Source organism: Oncorhynchus keta, chromosome 32, assembly GCF_023373465.1.
Source record: "Oncorhynchus keta strain PuntledgeMale-10-30-2019 chromosome 32, Oket_V2, whole genome shotgun sequence".
NCBI classification, from domain to species: domain Eukaryota; kingdom Metazoa; phylum Chordata; class Actinopteri; order Salmoniformes; family Salmonidae; genus Oncorhynchus; species Oncorhynchus keta.
The window spans coordinates 13,516,179-13,538,039 of record NC_068452.1 but is presented as its reverse complement, the minus strand read 5'-3'; the positions used below and the strand labels follow the sequence as shown (position 1 = coordinate 13,538,039).

The 21,861-nt window shown below is 40.8% G+C and overlaps 1 protein-coding gene across 1 annotated transcript in view; it reads left to right on the top strand.

Annotated features, from left to right (window-relative positions):
- Positions 1–3,646: 3,646 nt before the first annotated feature.
- Positions 3,647–21,861, top strand: part of LOC127914389 (uncharacterized) — a 32,319-nt gene continuing 14,104 nt past the window's right edge. The window contains exons 1-12 of the mRNA XM_052490189.1: positions 3,647–4,524; positions 9,125–9,289; positions 9,633–9,751; positions 12,197–12,311; positions 12,621–12,698; positions 13,400–13,515; positions 17,553–17,706; positions 18,013–18,155; positions 18,255–18,348; positions 18,656–18,808; positions 21,235–21,384; positions 21,607–21,816. Of these exons, the coding sequence (XP_052346149.1) occupies positions 4,036–4,524; positions 9,125–9,289; positions 9,633–9,751; positions 12,197–12,311; positions 12,621–12,698; positions 13,400–13,515; positions 17,553–17,706; positions 18,013–18,155; positions 18,255–18,348; positions 18,656–18,808; positions 21,235–21,384; positions 21,607–21,816 (1,986 nt within the window). The 5' untranslated portion in view covers positions 3,647–4,035. The remainder of the gene's footprint in view (positions 4,525–9,124; positions 9,290–9,632; positions 9,752–12,196; positions 12,312–12,620; positions 12,699–13,399; positions 13,516–17,552; positions 17,707–18,012; positions 18,156–18,254; positions 18,349–18,655; positions 18,809–21,234; positions 21,385–21,606; positions 21,817–21,861) is intronic.

The following is a 21,861-nucleotide window of genomic DNA, read 5'->3' as shown; positions in this document are numbered from 1 at the left end:
ACTGGAAACGACTCTTCCATTTGGTATTTTTGGTATTTTATTAGGATCCCCATTAGCTGTTGCAAAAGCAGCAGTTACTCTTCCTGGGGTCCACACAAAAATGACATAATATGGAACATTCATAGACAAGAACAGCTCAAGGACAGAACTACATCAAAAATATTTTAAAGTCACACACAGCCTACACGTCAGTACATACACACAAACTATCTAGGTCAAATAGGGAAGAGGCATTGTGCTGTGAAGTGTTGCTTAATCTGTTTTTTTTAAAACCAGGTTTGCTGTTCATTTGAGCAATATGAGATTCCATGCAATAATGGCTCTATAAAATACTGCACGCTTTCTTGAATTTGTTCTGGATTTTGGGACTGTAAAAAGACCCCTGGTGGCATATCTGGTGGGGTAAATGTGTGTGTCAGAGCTGTGTGTAAGATGACTATGGAAACTATTTGGAATTTTCAACACATTAATGTTTCTTATAAAAAGAAGGGATGCAGTCAGTCTCTCCTCAACTCTTAGCCAAGAGAGACTGTCATGTATAGTATTTATATCAGCCCTCTGATTACAATGAAGAGCAAGAAGTGCCACTCGGTTCTGGGCCAGCTGCAGCTTAACTAGGTATTTCCTTCCAGCACTCGACCACACGACTGGACAATAATCAAGATAAGACAAAACTAGAGCTTGCTTTTTGGAGTGTGGTGTCAAAAAAGCAGAGCATCTCTTTATTACAGACAGAACTCTCCCCATCTTTACAACCATTGAATCTATATGTTTTGACCATGACAGTTTACAATCTAAGGTAACACCAAGTAGTTTAGTCTCCTAAACGTGTTCAACAGCCACACTGTTCACTACCATATTCAGCTGAGGTCTAGAACTTGTGGAATGTTTTGTACCAAATGCAATGCTCTTAGTTTTAGAGATGTTCAGAACCAGTTTATTACTGCCTGCCCATTCCAAAACAGACTGCAACTCTTTGTTAAGGGTTGTAGTGACTTCATTAGCTGTGGTTGCTGATGCGTATATGGACACACATGCCTTGTTTAATGCCAGTGGCAGGTCATTGATACCAATAAAAGAGTAGAGGGCCTAGAGAGCTGCTGTGAGGTACACCACACTTTACATGTTTGACATCAGAGAAGCTTCCAATAAAGAAAACCATTTGAGTTCTATTAGAAAGAGAGCTCTGAATCCAAGATATGGCAGAGGATGAAAAGCCATAACACATGTGTTTTTCAACAACATGTAATGGTCAATAATTTCAAAGGCTGCACTGAAATCTAACAGTACAGTAATTTGTGTCAGTGTAGTACATGTTGAGTTCCCTTTTCTATAAGCATGCTGAAGTCTCCATATACCAAAAATGTGCTCCACTGCACCTCTGGTGCAAATATGAGCTTGGTTGTACCGTTGTTGCTCAGGTCCTATTGCAGGAAGATAGGGGTTGAACAATAAGTTGGTCTGTGCATACCCGCTGTCACCAAGTATGATTCCACTATGTTGTCTTCCTTCGAGCTGAGGAGTTCTGGAGTTGCACCTTTCCGACGTGCAACAATGTTGGAGAACTGCAAATTGGTAGTGGACACACTTTGCACAGTTTTTAAGATTCCTGTACTTCTCAGCATCTGCTGTAGATGGGAATATGACTTCCATCTATACAGCTAATGACTCCAGGGAAGTACCCATATTCATATAATTCTACCTTGTAGTTGGCTTGGGTAACAACATAATAGAACTTCATGTACTTGTCATTCAGTTCGCATTGTAGACTTTGTGGACGATTCTGCAAACTGTCTGTTCACTTGCACCACACAAATCTCCTGTTTCACAGTGGAAGGTTCCAGATGCCAAAAACCTCAATGTCAGCTGCATTTTCTTTGCATTTACGGAAACGATCACGAAAATTGATTTAATCGCCCTTCTGTCTGGCCTTGGTGGTGCTCGTTGATCATCATTGAAATGGTCCAGGCAATACATTTTTTTGGCCAGGTTTAATTTAAGCTTTCACTTAGATCTAGATTAATTATAATCGTCTTTCTGGAAATCAGACTTTTAAAATCTAGACTTGGGCAAGTCTGAGACTATTTTAAACCATGTCTGAGAAATGTAATACACATTTGTCCAGTTTAAAAGTGAAAATTTGCCTAGGATTTGGCTTAATCTGTGTCCGCAAAACCGCCCCATAGAGTTTGTTTTATGGTAGGATCAAGATGGTCAGATTTAGATTTAGATACTGCATATTGACATTTATTCTGGAATGTTTAATGTTTCATTAGCATCATGGAAAAATGTAAATGTCTAGTAACCCATGTTGGAATAAGTGTTGAAAATGCAGGAGTATGTGACTGAACTCTTTGTTCTTGCTATCAGCAAAACAAGAGCTGTCATTGTAAGGGGTGAGCTATAGCCATAGGAATTTGAGGTCATGTAGCTACAGTACATAAGACGGTTGGTTCTTGGAACAGTAAATGGACAGGGCTGTTTCATGCCTTAAGTATTTTTGGTCCTCATGGGGTTGACCCAAAGTCAGTTGACTTCAGTTGAGCCTCGAGAGAAAGGGGGCATGGGGTGTAAGGGTAAAATACAAACATGAGAAGTGTTCATTTGTGAGAGTGAGCAAGTTAGCATGGTGTAATTGTGTCGCGTTCATAAATCAACGAGGGAATTTCCCAACATCTTGTACAAGGCAAATATGTGAACGCAGTTCCACCAGAGTATAGGATTACACAGTGAAATATTTGAGAAAACAAAAATAAATCTTCTTTCTACAAAACCCCAATCCATCTTCATGAAACAATGACAGGTATTTTCTCCTGTTCCTATAAGAACAAACACCATTGTATAAGTCCCAGTCCACATACAGTATAGGCCTGTGGCTTATAACGTGGAAAATACCTGTAATTGATTGATTGCCAAAGAAGGTACAGAGGATGTTACAGTAGCCTGATAGGACACCTGGTTCAAATCAAGTGGAAGCCTGAGGCCTGAGTAAGCACAATGTGTTTCCTATGTGTGTCTGTAAATGTTTGGACTGTGAATGTGGAATTAGAAAAATAAGTGGAAAATTGCATTGGATTTTGTTACTCCTCAAAACAAACTCATAGGGATTGTTATGAAAAAGTGTGAAAACTGTTAGAAAAGACAATTGATTCTTGAAGCATGTTTGAGAACAAGCAAATACCCTCACCTTTAGTCTTTGTAGAGCAAACATTTGACAATTTGACCAGTTATGGAGAGAGATAAAGAGAGAGAGGGAGAAAGAGAGAGAGAGCAGACTGCAGACGTGAGATCTAGAGGTGCTTCATGTTTGTTGTTCTTGTTAAAAGCATTACCTCATTGTCCAGCTGTGAGCAGGCGAGACCAGAATGAGAGAGAGTGAGAGCGAGAGAGAGAGCAAGAGAACATTTTACCCCTCTGTTACTCTACTCATATCTGAGCATGGAGCTTTTTGTTTGGGGAGGAAGTTTTTACAGCTCCAGTTTACAACCCTCAGTCACTCTGACTCTGCCCAGCCCTTGACAGAAAGTGGTGACCTCACTCCTCTTTAATGAAACTTCCCCCCTCTCTTTCCCTTCCTATTTTTTCTTTTTTCTAAGAGAGCACCCAGGCAGCAAGCCAGACACTTTCCCTTTTCACTCAGATTTCTCTCTCTCTTTCTGTCTCTCTCTCTCACTATTGGCTTGGTGGTTGCTCAGAAGAGGCACTCCTCCCTCCTCGCCTTCTCATATTGGTTTCCCCTGACATGACACAGGCGCTGTAGCTCAGTTGATAACTTCGAAACAGACAGGAGGGGACGTTCTATTGTGTGTCCTGTACTTGTCTTCCTCTCCATGAGGTGCAAGGAGGCGAGCGGCTTTTTGAGTGAGTTTTGCTTTTGACAATTTTGGGGGGAAAAGAGCGTTGTTTATTCGAGAATTCATCTGGTTTTTCCTCTCATTCTGAACTTCTGATACTGGACATTGCCATACATGAGGTGAGATATCTGTATTGTTTTGTCACAGTATGCCCATCTAGACTAAACCGCTATCAAAAACCATGTCTGAGGGTGTCGTCAGAAAAATCCAACCCTTTACCATTGGGACCAGGCTGTCTGTCCCCTCCGAAGCCAAATGCCAGGAGTTTGTGGACGTCTATCTGCCGAAGTCTGCTGCTCCGAACAAGTTGGAGCTACACGATCAAATGTCCCTTTACATGGGCCAGTCCCAGGGGTGGCCTGGGAACTCGGAACTCCCACAAGTGGCCACCCAGGTCTACGCTTCAACACCAGAGGGACATCAGGATGAGAGAGTGGAGGAGGACAGGAATTCTGTGTCCCCCACTGCATCCTCTAGATCCATCAGGAAGATTGCTATTTGCCGGAACGTTGAGACAGCCCCCGACGTGTCCTTGTGTGACTCTGACCTGGCCACTTCCGTTAGATCCACGTCAGAGACCATTCGAAGCAACCACAACAGTGTTCACCCAAAACCGCCATCCTTGATGGTAGAGGACGACTTGGATAAGAGGTCCAACTCTCAGTCTAAGGTAACCTTGGATTACAGTTGTTTTATTCATGGTGTCTCACATGTTATGGAGTTGGGATAGGCTACAAGCCAGCACCAACTAATGTACATTTCAAATCACCTGGTTCAAATCAATTGACTTTGAAATAGAAATGGTGAATGTCTCTACCAGTGTTATGGTTATTATTTCTGAAAGCAAATTAATTGACTTGTTTACTTGAAAGAAAGTAAGTCCAGAGCCAAAAGGCAATAGGAGGATTGGGAATTAAATCCATAACCACAAAACCCAGTTTAAGTAATGTTTTTCTCCCTCATTTCACATACTGTGTAATGCTCTCATTACATACGTGTTTTTTTTAACATACTAATAATTACTGGATTTGCGTTACTGACTAAGCTGAGTAACAACATTAGAATTTTTCCGTTGGGCGCCTTCCACCCTGCAACACAAGATACTGTTTTATCGGCTGTTACCAAAAGCAACATGATATAAACACCACCATAACGTACATTGTTCCAGCATGAAACCTCCACACACACACAGAATGTGTGCACTATTACCTCAGTGTTGCATTATCCACACTGTACTCTCGAGCTATGAGATCATCAGCAGGCTTTCATTAAGCTAGGCAAAAGGCCACGTTTCGGATGAACTGGTTATTTCCACAGAATAAACGACTCCCAATTCCATAATTGAAGGGGTTGCATGATAAAAATAGCAATCAGGCACATTGCGTTGGTGGATATAATGATGCCAAACTGAAGTTGTACCTGTGATTAAGTGTTTCTCCAGATCCACAGCTGGCAAACAGGTTATTTCAATATTTGAGAGTACCTTTAGGAATTTAAGGGGACCCTGATTGTTTTTAATGGCGACATTGACCAACTATTTTGAAATATAACTCCACATGTTCCATAAGTTCCACTCCAGTGGCACAAGCATGCCAAAATAAGCTTACAAATGAGGAAGATCGTGTACTTATTATCACATACCATGAGTGCATATTTTATGCACTCAGAAAGCATGATATACATTTGAAGCAAACCGGAAAATTAAGTTAGATATTTATACAGACAACAGTCCAATGGTTACAGTTTTCAATGCTGAGCATGCAACTAGCAAAAGGACAGTGGGAGGGGAAAAGGAACGCCCCAACAGCGAGAAGAGGAGCAATTATTTTGAGATGAGATCATGGCTTTGGCTCTCTTCATTCTTCATCTCGGCCCTGTGTAGGTGGGCTGGCTGAGTCACACAAAGCCTGCGTTATCTCATCGCTGTGTTTAGTACACAAGTTCCATTTTTCACCAGGATTGAGTATAGCTCTGGGGGTCCGTTTCTGTGTATCTGTCTGTACATTTCCCTGTTTCGCATGACAATGTATACATCTCTTGAAGTTTTCAACTTTTCAAGGGCCCAAGACTAAATAGACACATTGTTTATAGCCAGGCAAGCTATCCAAATACTACAGGGTATGTGCATTCCGTTTTGTGGTCTTTTGATAGCCAACCTGTGGAAGGCACATGGAAATCTTGCAACATGGTGAAACTTGTGTTACAGTTCTTACATGAAACCTGTTCAACAGGGCTTACAGAGACGCATTATGGTAAAACATTATAAAAGCTCATATACAAGCTTATCAACGCATCATACTGCATTATAACTGCAAGCTTTAAGTAAACTGTTACCAAAGTGTGTATTTCACTGCAGAAAATACAGTATATTACGTTCCAGGAAAACAAATATCTTTCTAAAATGAAAAGCAGGCAGGCCTAACAAGTTTCAGATTATTGTGGAGACCGTAGGGAACCAGCAGCAGGTTGCTCCATGATTTAGCTCCATACTGTGATGATGTAAGAGGTCTCGGAAAGATAATATGCATCATTCAACGTTTTGCATGAGGTCATCAGTACAGAATGCATTGGCATGGCAAAGGGAGAACGGCGACAGACAGGGAAAAGGTTCCTCAAGCTTTAAGGTTAAGGTTATGAAATCGCAAAGATGGCGATGGAGTAGTGCTCTGGAGCTCGCAGAAAATGATTTCATCTTCCAGGAATTGTGTGCAGATCCTTGCGACATGGCACCGTGCATTATCATGCTGAAATATGAGGTGACAGCGGCAGATGAATGGCACAACATTTTTGAGATATTTTATTTCAGATCACGAAACATGGGACAAACACCTTAGATGTTGTGTTTATATTTTTGTTCAGTATATATATACCACTGTTCAAAAGTTTGGGGTCACTTAGAAATGTCCTTGTTTTGAAAGAAAAGTACATTTTTTGTTCATTAAAATAACATAAAATAACATCAAATTTATCAAAAATACAATGTAGACAATGTGCTTTTCTTTAAAAAACAACTTTTGAACTGTAGTGTGTATATACAGTGTAGTGTGTATATACAGTTGAAGTCGGAAGTTTACATACACTTTAGCCAAATACATTTAAACTCAGCTTTTTACAATTCCTGATATTTAATCATAGTAAAAATTCCCTGTCTTAGGTCAGATAGGATCACAACTTTATTTTAAGAATGTGAAATGTCAGAATAATAGTAGAGAATTATTTATTTCCAGCTTTTATTTCTTTCATCACAATCCACGTGGGTCAGAAGTTTACGTACACTCAGTTAGTATTTGGTAGCATTGACTTTAAATTGTTTAACTTGGGTCAAACATTTTGGGTAGTCTTCCACAAGCTTCCCACAATAAGTTGGGCGAATTTTGTCCCATTCCTCCTGACAGAGCTGGTGTAACTGAGTCAGTTTTGTAGGCCTCCTTGCTTGCACACGCTTTTTCAGTTCTGCCCACAGATGTTCTATTGGATTGAGGTCAGGGCTTTGTGATGGCCACTCCAATACCTTGACTTTTTTGTCCTTAAGCCATTGTGCCACAACTTTGGAAGTATGCTTGGGATCATTATCCATTTGGAAGACCCATTTGCGACCAAGCTTTAAGTTCCTGACTGATGTCTTGAGATGTTGCTTCAATATATACACAGAATTTTCCTGCCTCATGATGCCATCTATTTTGTGAAGTGCACCAGTCCCTCCTGCAGCAAAGCACCCCCACCACATGATGCTGCCACCCCCGTGCTTCACGTTTGGGATGGTGTTCTTCAGCTTGTAAACTTTTTCCTCCAAACATAACGACGGTCGTTATGGCCAAACAGTTATATTTTTGTTTCATCAGACCAGAGGACATTTCTCCAAAAAGTATGATCTTTGTCCCCATGTGCAGTTGCAAACCGTAGTCAAGCTTTTTTTATGATGGTTTTGGAGCAGTGACTTCTTCCTTGCTGAGCAGCCTTTCAGGTTATGCTGATATAGGACTCGTTTTACTGTGGATATAAATACTTTTGTACCTATTTCCTCCAGCATCTTTACGAGGTCGTTTGCTGTTGTTCTGGGATTGATTTGCACCTTTCACACCAAAGTACATTCATCTCTAGGAGACATGATTGGTATGACTGCTGCATGGTCCCATGGTGTTTATACATGTGTACTATTGTTTGTACAGATAAACGTGGTACTTTCAGGCATTTGTAAATTGCTCCCAAGGATGAACCAGACTTGTAGAGGTCTACAATTTTTTTTCTGAAGTCTTGGCTGATTTCTATTGATTTTCCCATGATGTCAAGCAAAGAAGCACTGAGTTTGAAGGTACGCCTTGAAATACATCCACTGGTACACCTCCAATGGACTCAAATGATGTTAATTAGCCTATCAGAAGCTTCTAAAGTCATGACATCATTTTATGGAATTTTCCAAGCTGTTTAAAGGCACAGTCAACTTAGTGTATGTACACTTCAGACTCACTGGAATTGTGATACAGTGAAATAATCTGTCTGTAAACAATTTTTGGAAAAATTACTTGTGTCATGCACAAAGTAGATGTCCTAACCGACTTGGCAAAACTATAATTTGTCAACAAGAAGTATGTAAACTTCCGACTTCAACTGAGATATATATATATATTACCCATATGGGACCAATTCATCTTGTTTACAGACCGTCATAAAATTTAACTGTCCAAAAAGAAATGTAAGGAGTGGGAGCTAGAGTCGTCTTCATGACTTCTTTTTAATTTATTTGTGCAATTGTGAAACACAAGAATAATGAGTACCACAGGCTTGCAACTGTCTCTCAGTGCACCTGCAATGTGTGCAATTTGACATGTCTGTATAAATTATATTGGGAAATGTAAAGGAATGTAATTCATGATATATTGCAGGCTTGTTCTTTTTTGACTATCAATAATATATTTCATAATTATATTGCAGATTTACTTTGTAACAAATGACTATCAATAATAGTACATTTACTTCTTTTTGCTTGCTCACTTCCAGATGTTTAATACCGGGTTCCAAACTGTTTAGTTAGCAAAACACCTTAAATCAGTGTTCCAGTATATTTTTATATACTCTTTTTAGTATATTTTCTGTATTTATAAACAGTAATCTCCTCACTAAAGGCACAGTACTCATCAAATGTAATCATGTCATCATGGATAGATACTTTATTGTAAGAGCATATCTGCTACAGTAAAAATCCCCTTGAACTAATTTCGTATCAACTTGATTTTAAAGACTTGTTATTACTCATTCGTGTTTCTACACAGGTGGACTCTTGGTTCAAGAGGAAGCTTCGGGATCTGAAGTATGGCTGTAGTGTCCTTGGATGTCCTTTGCAGGACCCAGAGGACGCGTCACCGACCCAACAGCGAGACCTAAAGGACATTGAGAATTCCCTCATACAGATGACGAGAAGTCTGGACATAAAACAGGTTTGTGCTTCAATGAATTAATCAATGTGGTACAGCTCATAATTCAGTGTATCTCAATCCATAAAAAATATGTTATTCTAGCCAAGGACTAACAGACCTGACTCAACTGATAAGTTAGCCATTAATTAGTTGAATCAGGTGTGTTAGTGCTGGGCTAAAACAAAAATGTGCACCCTGGAATGGATAAAGAAATGTTATCATGTCATGGGACTTTATGCACTACACATTGATTACATTTACTTCCTACAATATTGTACTGTATCCACATACATGCCCTCAAGTGTCAGAACCATGCATTGAGTGTACTGGTTCACAGATTCTTCCTTTCTAATGTCCTCTATAGGATGGACATCAGTACGAGACGCTTGACGTGGAGACCGGCCACGAGGGAGACAAGAGGAAGAGACTGCAACAGACAGAAGGCAACAAAATCCCTTCTGGAGAGAGCACCGTTAACCAAACGTAAAGTCCCATTTTTGACTGTTTGAGCAAGATACATCAATAGCACCTTACTTTAATTAATTAAAAAATAAAGCAATAACAGTAAGGCATTCGAGGCCCCTAGGCTGTGATATACTCATGATAAATCATGGCCCCTCGTGCTTTATTATAGTTTTTTTTTCTCTCTATGGCTAAATCAAATCAAATACCATTTGTCACATGCGCCGAATACAACAGGTGTAGACTTTACTGTGAAATGCTTACTTACAAGCCCTTAACCAACAATACAGTTAAGAAAAAAAGTGTTCAAGTATTTACTAAAACAAACTGATTTAAGAAATGAATAAATAAGAAAAATAGAAAAATAACACAAAAAAAAGGAGCAACAATAAAATAACAGTAGCGAGGCTATATACAGGGGGTACTGGTACAGAGTCAATGTGCGGGGGCACCGGTTAGCCGATGTAATTGAGATAATATGTACATGTCGGTAGAGGTAAAGTGACTATGAATGGATAATAAACAGTGAGGAGCAGCAATGTAAAAATGAGGCTGGGTGCGGGGAAATAGCAAATAGTCTGGGTAGCCATTTGATTAGCTGTTCAGGAGTCTTATGGCTTGGGGGTGGAAGCTGTTAAGAAGCCTTTTGGACCTAGATTTGGCACTCCGGTAGCACGTGCCGTGCGGTAGTAGAGAGAACAATCTATGACTAGGGTGGCTGAGAGTCGTTCTCTGACACCGCCTGGTATAAAGGTCCTGGATGGCAGGAAGCTTGGCCTCAGTGATGTACTGGGCCGTACGCACTACCCTCTGTAGTGCCTTGCGGTCGGAGACTGAGCAGTAGCAATATCAGGTGGTGGGTGATGCAACCAGTCAGATGGTGCAGCTGTAGAACATTTTGAGGATCTGAGGACCCATGCCAGATCTTTTCAGTCTCCTGGGGGGGATTAGATGTTGTCATGCCCTCTTCACAACTGTATTGGTGTGTTTGGACCATGTTAGGTTGTTGGTGATGTGGACACCAAGCAACTTGAAGCTCTCAACCTGCTCCACTACAGCCCCGTCAATGAGAATGGGGGCGTGCTTGGTCCTCCTTTTCTTGTAGTCCACAATCATCTCATTTGTCTTGATCACGTTGAGGGAGAGGCTGTTATTCTGGCACCACAATGCCAGGTCTCTGACCTCCTCCCTATAGGCTGTCTCATCGTTGTTGGTGACCAGGCCTACCACTGTTGTGTCGTCGGCAAACTTAATGTTGGTGCTTGGCCATGCAGTCATGGGTGAACAGGGAGTAGAGGAGGGGACTGAGCATGCACCCCTGAGGGGCCCCGTGTTGATCATCAGCGTGGCAATGTGTTGTTACCTACCCTTACCACCTGGGGGCGGCCCATCAGGAAGTCCAGGATCCAGTTGGAGGGAGGTGTTTAGTCCCAGGGTCCTTAGCTTCGTGATGAGCTTTGAGGGCACTATGGTGTTGAACGCTGAGCTGTGGTCAATGAATAGTATTCTCACGTAGGTGTTCCTTTTCTCCAGGTGGGTAAGGGCAGTGTGGAGTGCAATAGAGATTGCATCATCTGTGGATCTGTTGGGGCGGTATGCAAATTGGAGAGGGTCTAGGGTTTCTGGGATACTGGTGTTGATCTGAGCCATGACTAGCCTTTCAAAGCACTTCATGAATACAGACGTGAGTGCTATGGGTCGGTGGTCATTTATGTAGGTTACCTTGGTGTTCTTGGGTACAGGGACTATGGTGGTCTGCTTGGAACATGTTGGTATTACAGACTCGGTCAGGGACAGGTTGAAAATGTCAGTGAAGATACTTGCCAGTTGGTCAGTGCATGCTCAGAGTACACATCCTGGTAATCTGTCTGGCCCTGTGGCCTTGTGAATGTTAAATAGTTTAAAGGTCTTACTCACGTCTGCTATGGAGTGCATGATCACACAGTCATCCGGAACAGCTGATACTCTCATGCATGCTTCAGTGCTGCTTGCCTCGAAGCAAGCCTATAAGATATTTAGTTTGACTGGTAGGCTCGTGTCTCTGGACAGCTCGTGGCTCTGCTTCCCTTTGTAGTCCGTAATAGTTTGCAAGCCCTGCCACATCCGACGAGCGTCAGAGTCAGTGGAGTACGATTCAATCTTAGTCCTGTATTGACGCTTTGCCTGTTTGATGGTTTGTCGGAAGGCATACTGTGATTTCTTATAAGCGTCTGGGTTAGAGTCCTTGACTAGGCTACATATACTTTGTCCTTGGTGCTATGGATGTATATGTGTTATGGCTACTGTTAACATGTTGTTTTCCTATCTACTCCTATGTAACTACAGCTTTCCATGTTATGTAGCAGTACTTGGTCTGACTTGAATTACTTTCACATCCATCTTGGATTTCAAGTCATATCTGGGAATTTGACCCCATTGTGATCCCATTCCCAAAGCACTGAACTAGATACTGTATCTCTTTGGTAGCTGGCTGAGGTTCCAGTCACTGTTAAGAAACTATCACGAAGACCTCAAACTGGCTCTGGACGTCTCCTCCTTCTACCAACAGGCTGACACCATCATCTGCACCATCAACAGGAAGGTAAAAAGGCAGAATAGGAATTTTGACAAGAGTCCTATTTTGCACCAGTGATCCTGTAAAGGTACAATCTGCAATATTTACATGCTGTTAAAAGTTTGATTGATTCTTGAAAAATAGATGCGCCATGAGCTTAGTACAACTGTCCCCATCATAACATCATAACCCCAAATATAAGATAGTTTTACTCCATAGTTCCTCTTTATTATTTGAATGGTATGTGGAAATGTGGTCCCAAGGTTCTGCAGATTATCATTGTTTTGTAATTACACGTTATTACACATTGACTCTGTTATTTGGTTTGTTTGGTAGAGAAGCGTCCTGTCTGGATCTGATAACCAGGGGAGCTGCGGTCAGACAGAGATCTACAATATTGCCAGCCAAATCATGGTGAGCGGCACATGGGGAATGTAGCTCCGAATAATTCATGCATTTATGGTGAAATGCAGCAATGCATCATTCATACATCAGGGTTGTGTTCAGTTCCATTTCAAGTGAAATACTGGTCGTTTACAAATGTTATCATGGAAAATACTCAAATGTACTCCAATAGGAATTTAAAAGGAATACACTGTAGTAGTATGTGTATGGTGTAAGCACATTTTGTAACCTTTATTTAACTAGGCAAGTCAGTTAAGAACAAATTCTTATTTACAATGATGGCCTAGGAACAGTGGGTTAACTGCCTTGTTCAGGGGCAGAACTACATATTTTTTTACCTTGTCAGCTCAGGGATTCGATCTAGCAACCTTTCGGTTACTGGCCCAATGCTCTAACCACTAGGCCACCTGCTCAGTACTCAAGACTACTTCAATCCTAAGTAGAGAGAAACTATCATAAGACAGTGAAACATAACACTAAAATCTAGACTACTCCTACCTAGACCTTTTCTGAATCTTTTTTGTGGCGTTTCCCCCTTAACCATAGAAGAAGCCTTCTATGAAGTGGTGTTACACTTCTGTGTTAAATCTAACCATAGACTTCCATTTTAAAGAACGTGGGTCGTTTTCCAAGACTGTAAATCAACTGTAAATTAATTGTGTCACATCCATCCACTACCCCCATCCCCTCCTCGACCACGCTCTCTCCAGATGCTGAACGAGACTGTTTCCCGCCTTTCGGACCTCCACCCTACCCTGGCTGCCAGAGTGACACGGAAACAGGCTGAGGTGCAGGAGAGCTGGGGCCTTCTCCAGGAGGGTAGTGGGTAATAAAGGGTCCTAAAGCCCATAATGTTTCTCTAATGCAGTGTTTCCTAAAATTGGTCCTCGGGACCCCAAGGATTGCACATTTTGGTTTTTGCCCTAGCACTACACAGCTAATTCAAATTATCAAAGGTTGATGATTAGTTGATTATTTGAATCAGCTGTCTTGTGCTAGGGCAAAAAACAAAATGTGCAGCCCTTGTGGTCCCGAGGACCAAGTTTGGGAAACCTTGCTCTAATGGCTTCCCTATTCCCTATATACTGTAGTTCACTATTTTTAACCAAGTCCCATGTGACTCTGGTCAAAAGTAGTGCATTATATAGAGAATAGGGTGCCATTTCAAGTCCTTCTATTATATAATACAGTGTTTCCTAACTCCAGGCCTTGAGTATCCCCAACGTCACACATTTGTTGTATCCCTGGATAAAACCACCTGATTCAACTTAATGATTACTTAAGTAGAATCAGATGTGCTTGTCCAGGTTCACAATGTGTGTTGTTGGGGGAACTCGGGAAACACTGATCTAATATCGCATTATCTAGGGGTGTGTTACAAGGATGCCATCTATCATCGTATCTATATATTATGGCAATATTTGCTATAAATGTAAGATCAAATACTAACATCAAAGGATTTTGAGAATGTTTCTAACGTTCACACATGGTTCCTGTTTGGTTGGAGAACGGTGGTTGTAACATAACTCCTGAAACACCTGATTTAACTGTGACAGGGCTGGCCAATGCCCTTCACATAAAAAGGGTTTTACTAAAAGAACTGGAACGGTTTCTTCCAAATTGGGAGATTTATTTTCAATAAATATATAAATACAAAAACAGGCTTCAAAATGGCAGCTCTAAAATGGTAAAAACATGGACTAAAAGATTTAAGCCCCAGAATAAAATAATAATCTTCACTGGTCTATCGTTGCTTACCTCTCTTCCCCACTGGCACTCTCCTACAAACATTTAAAACATCTGTAGCTCATTATCTCATTTAGTGGGAGGGGCCTACAATTACCTCTTTAGCCAATACCAATTCAGACACAAACACTCAGTTACTACACACTTAACTGGTTCAGGTGAATTGGTGGAATCAGATCTATTGCATGATATGAATAATGTATGTTAAGTAGGAACCGTGGAATACAATTAACATAGAAATAAACACTCACAAATACAATTTAAATTAGGGGCAAGGTTCAAATGTTCAAGTGAGGATATGTTTGCATCACTCAACCCTATTGGTTTATTGTGTATATTTCGCTCCTGAAACCACAGTCTGACAACCAGGTTGCTTAACCAGGTGGAAAATGTACCCAATTGTCATACTTAAGTAAAAAAATAAAGATATCTTCATGGAAAATGACTCAAGTAAAAGTGAAAGTCACCCAGTAAAATACAACTTGAGTAAAAGTCTTAAAGTATTTGGTTTTAAGCAACAAAAGTAAATGTAATTGCTAAAATATACTTAAGAATCAAAAAAAAGAAAAAAAAGAAATAATTTCAAATGCCTTATATTAAGCAAACCAGATGGCAAAATGTATGTTTTTTAAATTTACTTACGGATAGCCATGGACACACTAAGACATCATTTACAAACGAAGGATTTGTGTTTAGTGAGTCTGCCAGATCAGAGGCAGTAGGGATGACCAGGGATGTTCTCTTGATAAGTGTGTGAATTGGACCATTTTCCTGTCCTGAAAAACATTCCAAATGTAACGAGTACTTTTGGGTGTCAGGGAAAATGCATGGAGTAAAAAGTACATTTTTTCTTTAGGAATGTAGTAAAAGTAAAAGTTACCCCAAAAATGTATTTTTTATTTTTACTTAAGTACTTCACACCATTGCTATTTTTGCATAAAATCGCTTACATATGGTAGTGCTGAATAAAGTCATCAATGGAGGTCACCAATAACTGAGTTAGCGAGCCGTTGCTACAGTATAATGATATAAAATGGGCAGCACTTTTGACCCAACCCACACGTCGACTCTGAACTTTTCAACATGTTGATAAACATTGCTTAACAGTTTACGTCTGGATGAACTCATGGAATATGTATTCCAGATGAAAAGGTTTGATGTTTACAATTGGATTAAATGGAAAACATACTCGGTGAATAAGATGATTGTTTTTCTACTAACACTCGTTGCGTAACTAACAAGACATTCTGACATTAGAACCAATGCCCTAATGGCAACTGAAGCCGACATTGAAATGATTCTTGCCCTAATAAGCCATAGTCTGAGTTTCACTCATAACAAATGCTGTCCAAATAATCGCCATGGAATCAATTCAGGGGAATTCATTCTTGACATTCTCTTTGTATTATGCAATGCTCCAACTTTAAACATGACATGGATTTCGCAAGCCCCTGTGTCACAGTGAATGTGTTCTGTGTAGGAGCTGGTGCCAAAATGAGATATGGATGAATATCGAGAAAGACATTTTGGGGGGAGATTATACTATACGATAAACCTGCTCCTAATTTCTTCAGCAGATGTGTGCAGGGTGCCTCATAAGTATGGTATGGCCTAGTGACCAGGGATAAAAACGGATGTAGCTTATAAAGCTTATTGAACAGAAGTATACTGGTCAGTTACCATGTTGGTCATTCAATTGTGGGTTAAATGCACTTCTGCCTTTAAAGTCACATTTTGGAAGTTTAATTACAAATGTTCTACCTCAGATTTTGGATTTAAACTGTATGGTTTACAGAGGCATTAACACATTTCTTAACCCATTGAACCATAACATTTTAGGGTATCAAACCTTTGAAATATAAACAGATGACCCACATTCCAAGCATCTGTGTGGAGAGGTGTGCCCATTTCTGTCCAGTGAGTATCAGTATCACAAACGTTGTATTTTTGTTGTAAGGGCGGCAATGTCAAAACTGGAAATAGATTTCCTTAACAGGCGCCAGCGAGAAAGAACGTTCGAATTAAAGACAACCGACAAGACACGACATACACAAAGTGTTCCTTTTTGATTCCAAGATTTCTGACTCCTCCCAGCTGTTCCCTCTCTATTTTATAGTTTCTTTCAAAAACAAAAGCACTTTCCTGAAACCATGACCTCACCCCTTCAGAGGGGGGTGACATCATTACTTTATACCCCTGCCAGCCCCAGTCAGTCACTCCAAGGACAAAGCCCTCTGTCTGTTCAGATTGTCATGGTTGCATAACATGTCATTAGCTAATTCAGCTTATCTGGTGGATCCAGTCAATGTTGTTCATCCTGGGATTTCTGAGTCATGTGACACGTCTCCAAGCAAAAGCGCTCTAGACATGTTGAGGAGTGCTCAAACTTGTGGGTATGACTTAAACCCTGAAGAATATACAGTAAAACTGATTAACAGGCATCCGCAGCTGCCACAAATGATCCACTTTGGACATATTGTCTCTAATGCATGACAATACGTGCTAAGCCGTGGTTAAGTGGTATTACTCCCTTCGCTATGTACCACAGCCCTGGAGTCCAGAGTTCAACCTTCGTGTCCACCCTTCTGACCTCTCCCCCACATCTATTTACCCCTTTGTTTCCAATCTGCCTACATTAAAAGCACTAACATGCAGTATGTGTTTTATTTTAACACTCCACACCACAATGCTTTTCTCTCATCTTCTTTGTGGGGCTGAAAATAGAAGCCTCAGGAAACAATTTCCCTAGTATATCACCGGGGTGGATACAGTACACCAATGTTTGCTGTGGAGAAGGAGCATAATATCGTACATTGTAAAAGAGTACTTCCGGACACATGACTACCTCTGCATGTTTATTGTTGGCAGCATTTCGGACAGTGACTTTTCTCAAGACAATTTTGAGTTAGTTCTCTATCCGAAACCACAATCACAACAACAGCTTGTTCTTGCTTTATTATGATTTTAGCCCAGTCACTCACATAAACTGTTCTATTTCATTACCAATGAACCTAGCACTGAGAGTATCAACTGGCCTTCTGGATGAAGTAGGGTAGGGTCACCATCATTGATAGAACCAGGGTTACAATAAGTAACCCATAATGTTTTGCCATGCAGGAGCGAGTGGCCAGATTTGCCCACCACCCTTGACATAGACGTCTCCTGTGATGAACCTGGCTCACTGAGTCCAACCAGAGATACGGAACATGAGGCCCAGAGGACCATAGGAAAGGACTTCAAAGAGGAACAGAACCGTCTCAAAGGGTTCGAGGTCAGCAGATCCATTTTTCAAATGACTAGGAAATTCTCTTTAAAAGTAGTTAAAGGGATAGTTAACTCAAATTACAAAATGAAGATAGCTCACCCAAATTACAACATTACATATAGGTTTCCTTACCTTTAAAGCAGTCGATTAAAAACTAATATGTAATGTTGTAATATGGGGTGTAATTTGGATGAACTGTTATGAAACGGGTAAATCATCAGAATAGGTGGTACTTGATACCTCTGTGAAATAGCATTTTAACTCTAATTATATGACCTACTAATGACCTATGTAATTTCCTTTTTTTTTTAGAACATGAAAGATTGTGGTGTCCCCAGGAAGCTGACTGTTTGTCAAGTTGAAGAACAGCCTTTCAAAAGCTATGCCCGAGTCTCCTGTGACACCACCAGCAATCTGGATGACTTGATTGGAAGACGGCGTGTGGAGAGACAAGGGTATAGACTTTCATCAGCTTCTTGTTTTTTGAAACCAGATTAAATTGTTGATGACACTTTAAGCAGAACATTAAGTTAACGTATGTGCTTGCTTTGCAGAAAGGACCAGACAACCCATTTTAACACTTGTTCTCCAGATTGCCAATCAGAACTTGGTACTCAGTTGCAAAATTCTACCACATCTGCTGATAAGGTAGCTATGGATTGATTTCTGGTGTTTCTTGTGGTCTGCTACTACAGTACCAGAACTAATACTTTAGAGTAAATATCAAATGACAATGTCCGCGAGATGAACAAGGTGTGTTGATTTTAACGGGGTTTACAACGTTGATACGGTGTAAACATTGAGAGTGAACCCCCAGTGTACTGTAGTTTTCCTTAATCTGCAAATGATTGAATTTGGGCCTGGAAGCATCCCACTGGGTTAACCAAACGTCACTTCCTCCTCTTGTTTTCTCTCTTCCTCTTCCGTTTCCTCACTTCCTGTTTCTTGGTTGAAGACTCTGTCATGGCTGAAAGACAACCTTGCTATGTCAACCCCCAGCCACCACACAGCCAGTCTGTGTTGTCCAGATGTGACTAAAAACCTGCCAGCTGATATTGACGAGGACAATGTTGTTTCGAACACGATTTGCTTAGACCTGTCCAAGGGAGTAAGTCTTGTAGCTTTTCTTTGCATAATATGCAGTCTTTGCGACAGTACTTGTCGGATTCAGAAAGTGTTACATTGGGAAATTTATACTGAACAAAAATATAAATGTAAAGTGTTGGACCCATGTTTCATGAGCTGAAATAAAATATCCCAGAATTTTTCCATATGCACAAAAATCTTATTTCTCTCAAATTTTCAGCATAAATTTGTTTACATCCATGTTAGTGAGCATTTCTCCTTTTCCAAGATAATCCATCCACCCGACAGGCGTGGCATATCAAGAAGCTGATTAAACAGCATGATCAATACCAGTGGCGATTTTAGCATTTAAATCTTGTTGGGGCAAACAAAAACATTTTTTTTAATGCATGCCAGCAAAGCTACTACACAAAACAACACTAAACAATACATTAATTGCACTATAATGGCGACAAGTGGTGCCCACAAACTCTGAGGGCCTACATAAACAACAGCAGAGCTTTCTTTCCAGCACAATGGAGTCAATCCTTGCCATCGCTACACCTGGCTATCAGCAGAGCCTTGTCTGGCAGCGAAACAATTCATTCAGCCTCGTTACTGCCTTTTAAAAAACAAAGCTGATATGGCTGACCATATCACCCGGGCATATTACATAAATTATGCAGCAGTACATAAAACATTTTTGGAATCACCTTGTTGTCCTTTGGCAAATTGTCATCAATAAATATTATTTACAATTCCGAGTTGGATGACCGTTCAAAACGTATTTTCCCGGTCTGACTTCCCAACTGCAATGCTTGCGATTAGCCACTGTCACTGATTCCTTCCAAACAACTCATTGTTGAATTTGCTATTTCCAAATTGTTGTGTAATGTTCATGTCCAATGGCCGATGAGCACCGATACGTTTTATCTAGATTTTCTCATCATTATATTTCTTCATATGACAAGGATTAAAAAGGATTTGCCAGTAGACTTGATTCACAAATCATGATGATGACGGCTAGCTAAAATTATGAAAGTAAGACATTAACATGATCAGTCCAATCACAGCTACTGGACATAGAACGTGATTTGACGTAATTTCTGTGGCTAATGACCGTGAGCCTACCAAAAGAACATGCGAACAGGCTAGCCCCCCCCCCTCAAAAAAAGGAGGAAAAAATAATAATATATAAATTTATTTATATTTTTTTGCAAATGTGGGTCACCTGCCGTGAATGACGGGTTGCCACTGATTATTACATAGGTCCACATTGTTCTGGGGACAATAAAAGGCCACTCTATAATGTGCAGTTTTGCCACACAACACTGCCACAGATGTTTCAAGTTTTGAGGGAGAGTGCAATTGGTATGCTGACTGCAGGAGAGTCCACCAGAGCTGTTAAGATAGCTGTCAGATAATTGAATGTCCATTTCTTTACCATAAGCTGTCTCCAATGTAGTTTTAGAGAATTTGGCAGTACGTCCAACCGTCCTCACAACCGCAGACCACGCATAATCACGCCAACCCAGGACATCTACACCCGGCATCTTCACCTGCGGGATCGTCTGAGACCAGACACCCGCCCAGCTGATGAAACTCTGGGTTTGTACAACTGAAAGAAATTCTGCACAAACTGTCAGAAACCGTCTCAGGGAAGCTCATCCGAGTGCTCGTCATCCTCACCAGGGTCTTAACCTGACTGCAGTTCGGTGTTGTAACTGACTTCAGTGGGCAACTGCTCATCTTCCATGGCCACTGGCATACTGGAGAAGTGTGCTCTTCATGGATGAATCCTGGTTTAAACTGTACTGGGTAGATGGCAAATAGCGTGTATGCCATTGTGTGGGTGAGCAGTTTGTCGATGTCAACGTTGTGAACAGAGTGCCCCATGGTCTCAGTTGGGTTATGCTGTTATGCTGATGTCAACAGGCATGAGCTACAGACAACAAACAAAATTGCAGCAACTTTGCACAGTCATTGAAGAGGAGTGGGACAGCATTCCACAGGCCACAATCAACAGCCTGATCAGCTCAATGTGAAGGAGATGTGTTGCGCTGCATGAGGCAAATGGTGGGCACACCAGATACTGACTGGTTTTCTGATCCTTCTGATAAGGTATTTCCAGTCGTGAAACCCATAGATTAGGGCCTAATTCATTTATTTCAATTTAATTACTTCCTTATATGAACTGTAACTTATTGAAACCTTTGACTGTTGCATGTTGCGTTTATATTTTTGTTCAGTATTGTATGATGAGATTTGCAGGGGCTATCAGAGTTGGGGTCTTTAATTCTGGCAAAGGGTTTAAATTGAACATTACTTTCATTATTTTCCTATTCACTAATAGAATTTACAATTCAGAAATGTATAAATGTGACTGTTAAAAAGGAAAATATTTTATTTTATCCTACAAAATGACATAATAGACTAGAGCAAAGATTTATGTTCCATGCTTTGGTACAGGAAAAGCCAGGGTCAACCCAAGGTCAGCACAAAGGTGGTGTGAAGATGGAGGACCTCCTTGGCCAAGTGGAGACGCTATGGGAAGTTCTGAGGAGAAGACATCATAGAAGCATGATTGATGCAAACAGCTCTGAGAGGCTCAACTTGGAGGTATTGATTATTGGTGTCTATATACTGATTTGGGCCTGTATTCATAGTGTCTCAAAGTCGGAGTGCTGATGTAGGATCAGTTATGTATTTTACATAATAGTAATAAGATTATATGGATAGGGGGACCTGATCCTAGATCAGCACTCCTATTCTGAGACACTATTTGGTCCCCAGAGGGCAATGTATGCAGTATTGAAGACAAATCCATGCTATCCTTTGTAGAAGGATGACAATCATGAGACAGACAAGGATCGGCTCGAAGGACGCATGTCAGAATACAGGGCAACCACGGAAAACGTGGAATTCTGGAGCGTCCCAGAAGTCAAGGATCTCTCTGAGACATTGGAGGAAAAGAACAGAGGAATGCTGACAGAGCTGCTTAGGTGTCTTGACCAGGATGAAAACTTTGATCATTGTGAGGTAGAGGAACAGGTAAGGTTTCAGCTTTTTCCATTCGCGTGGTTTTCCAATGCCACT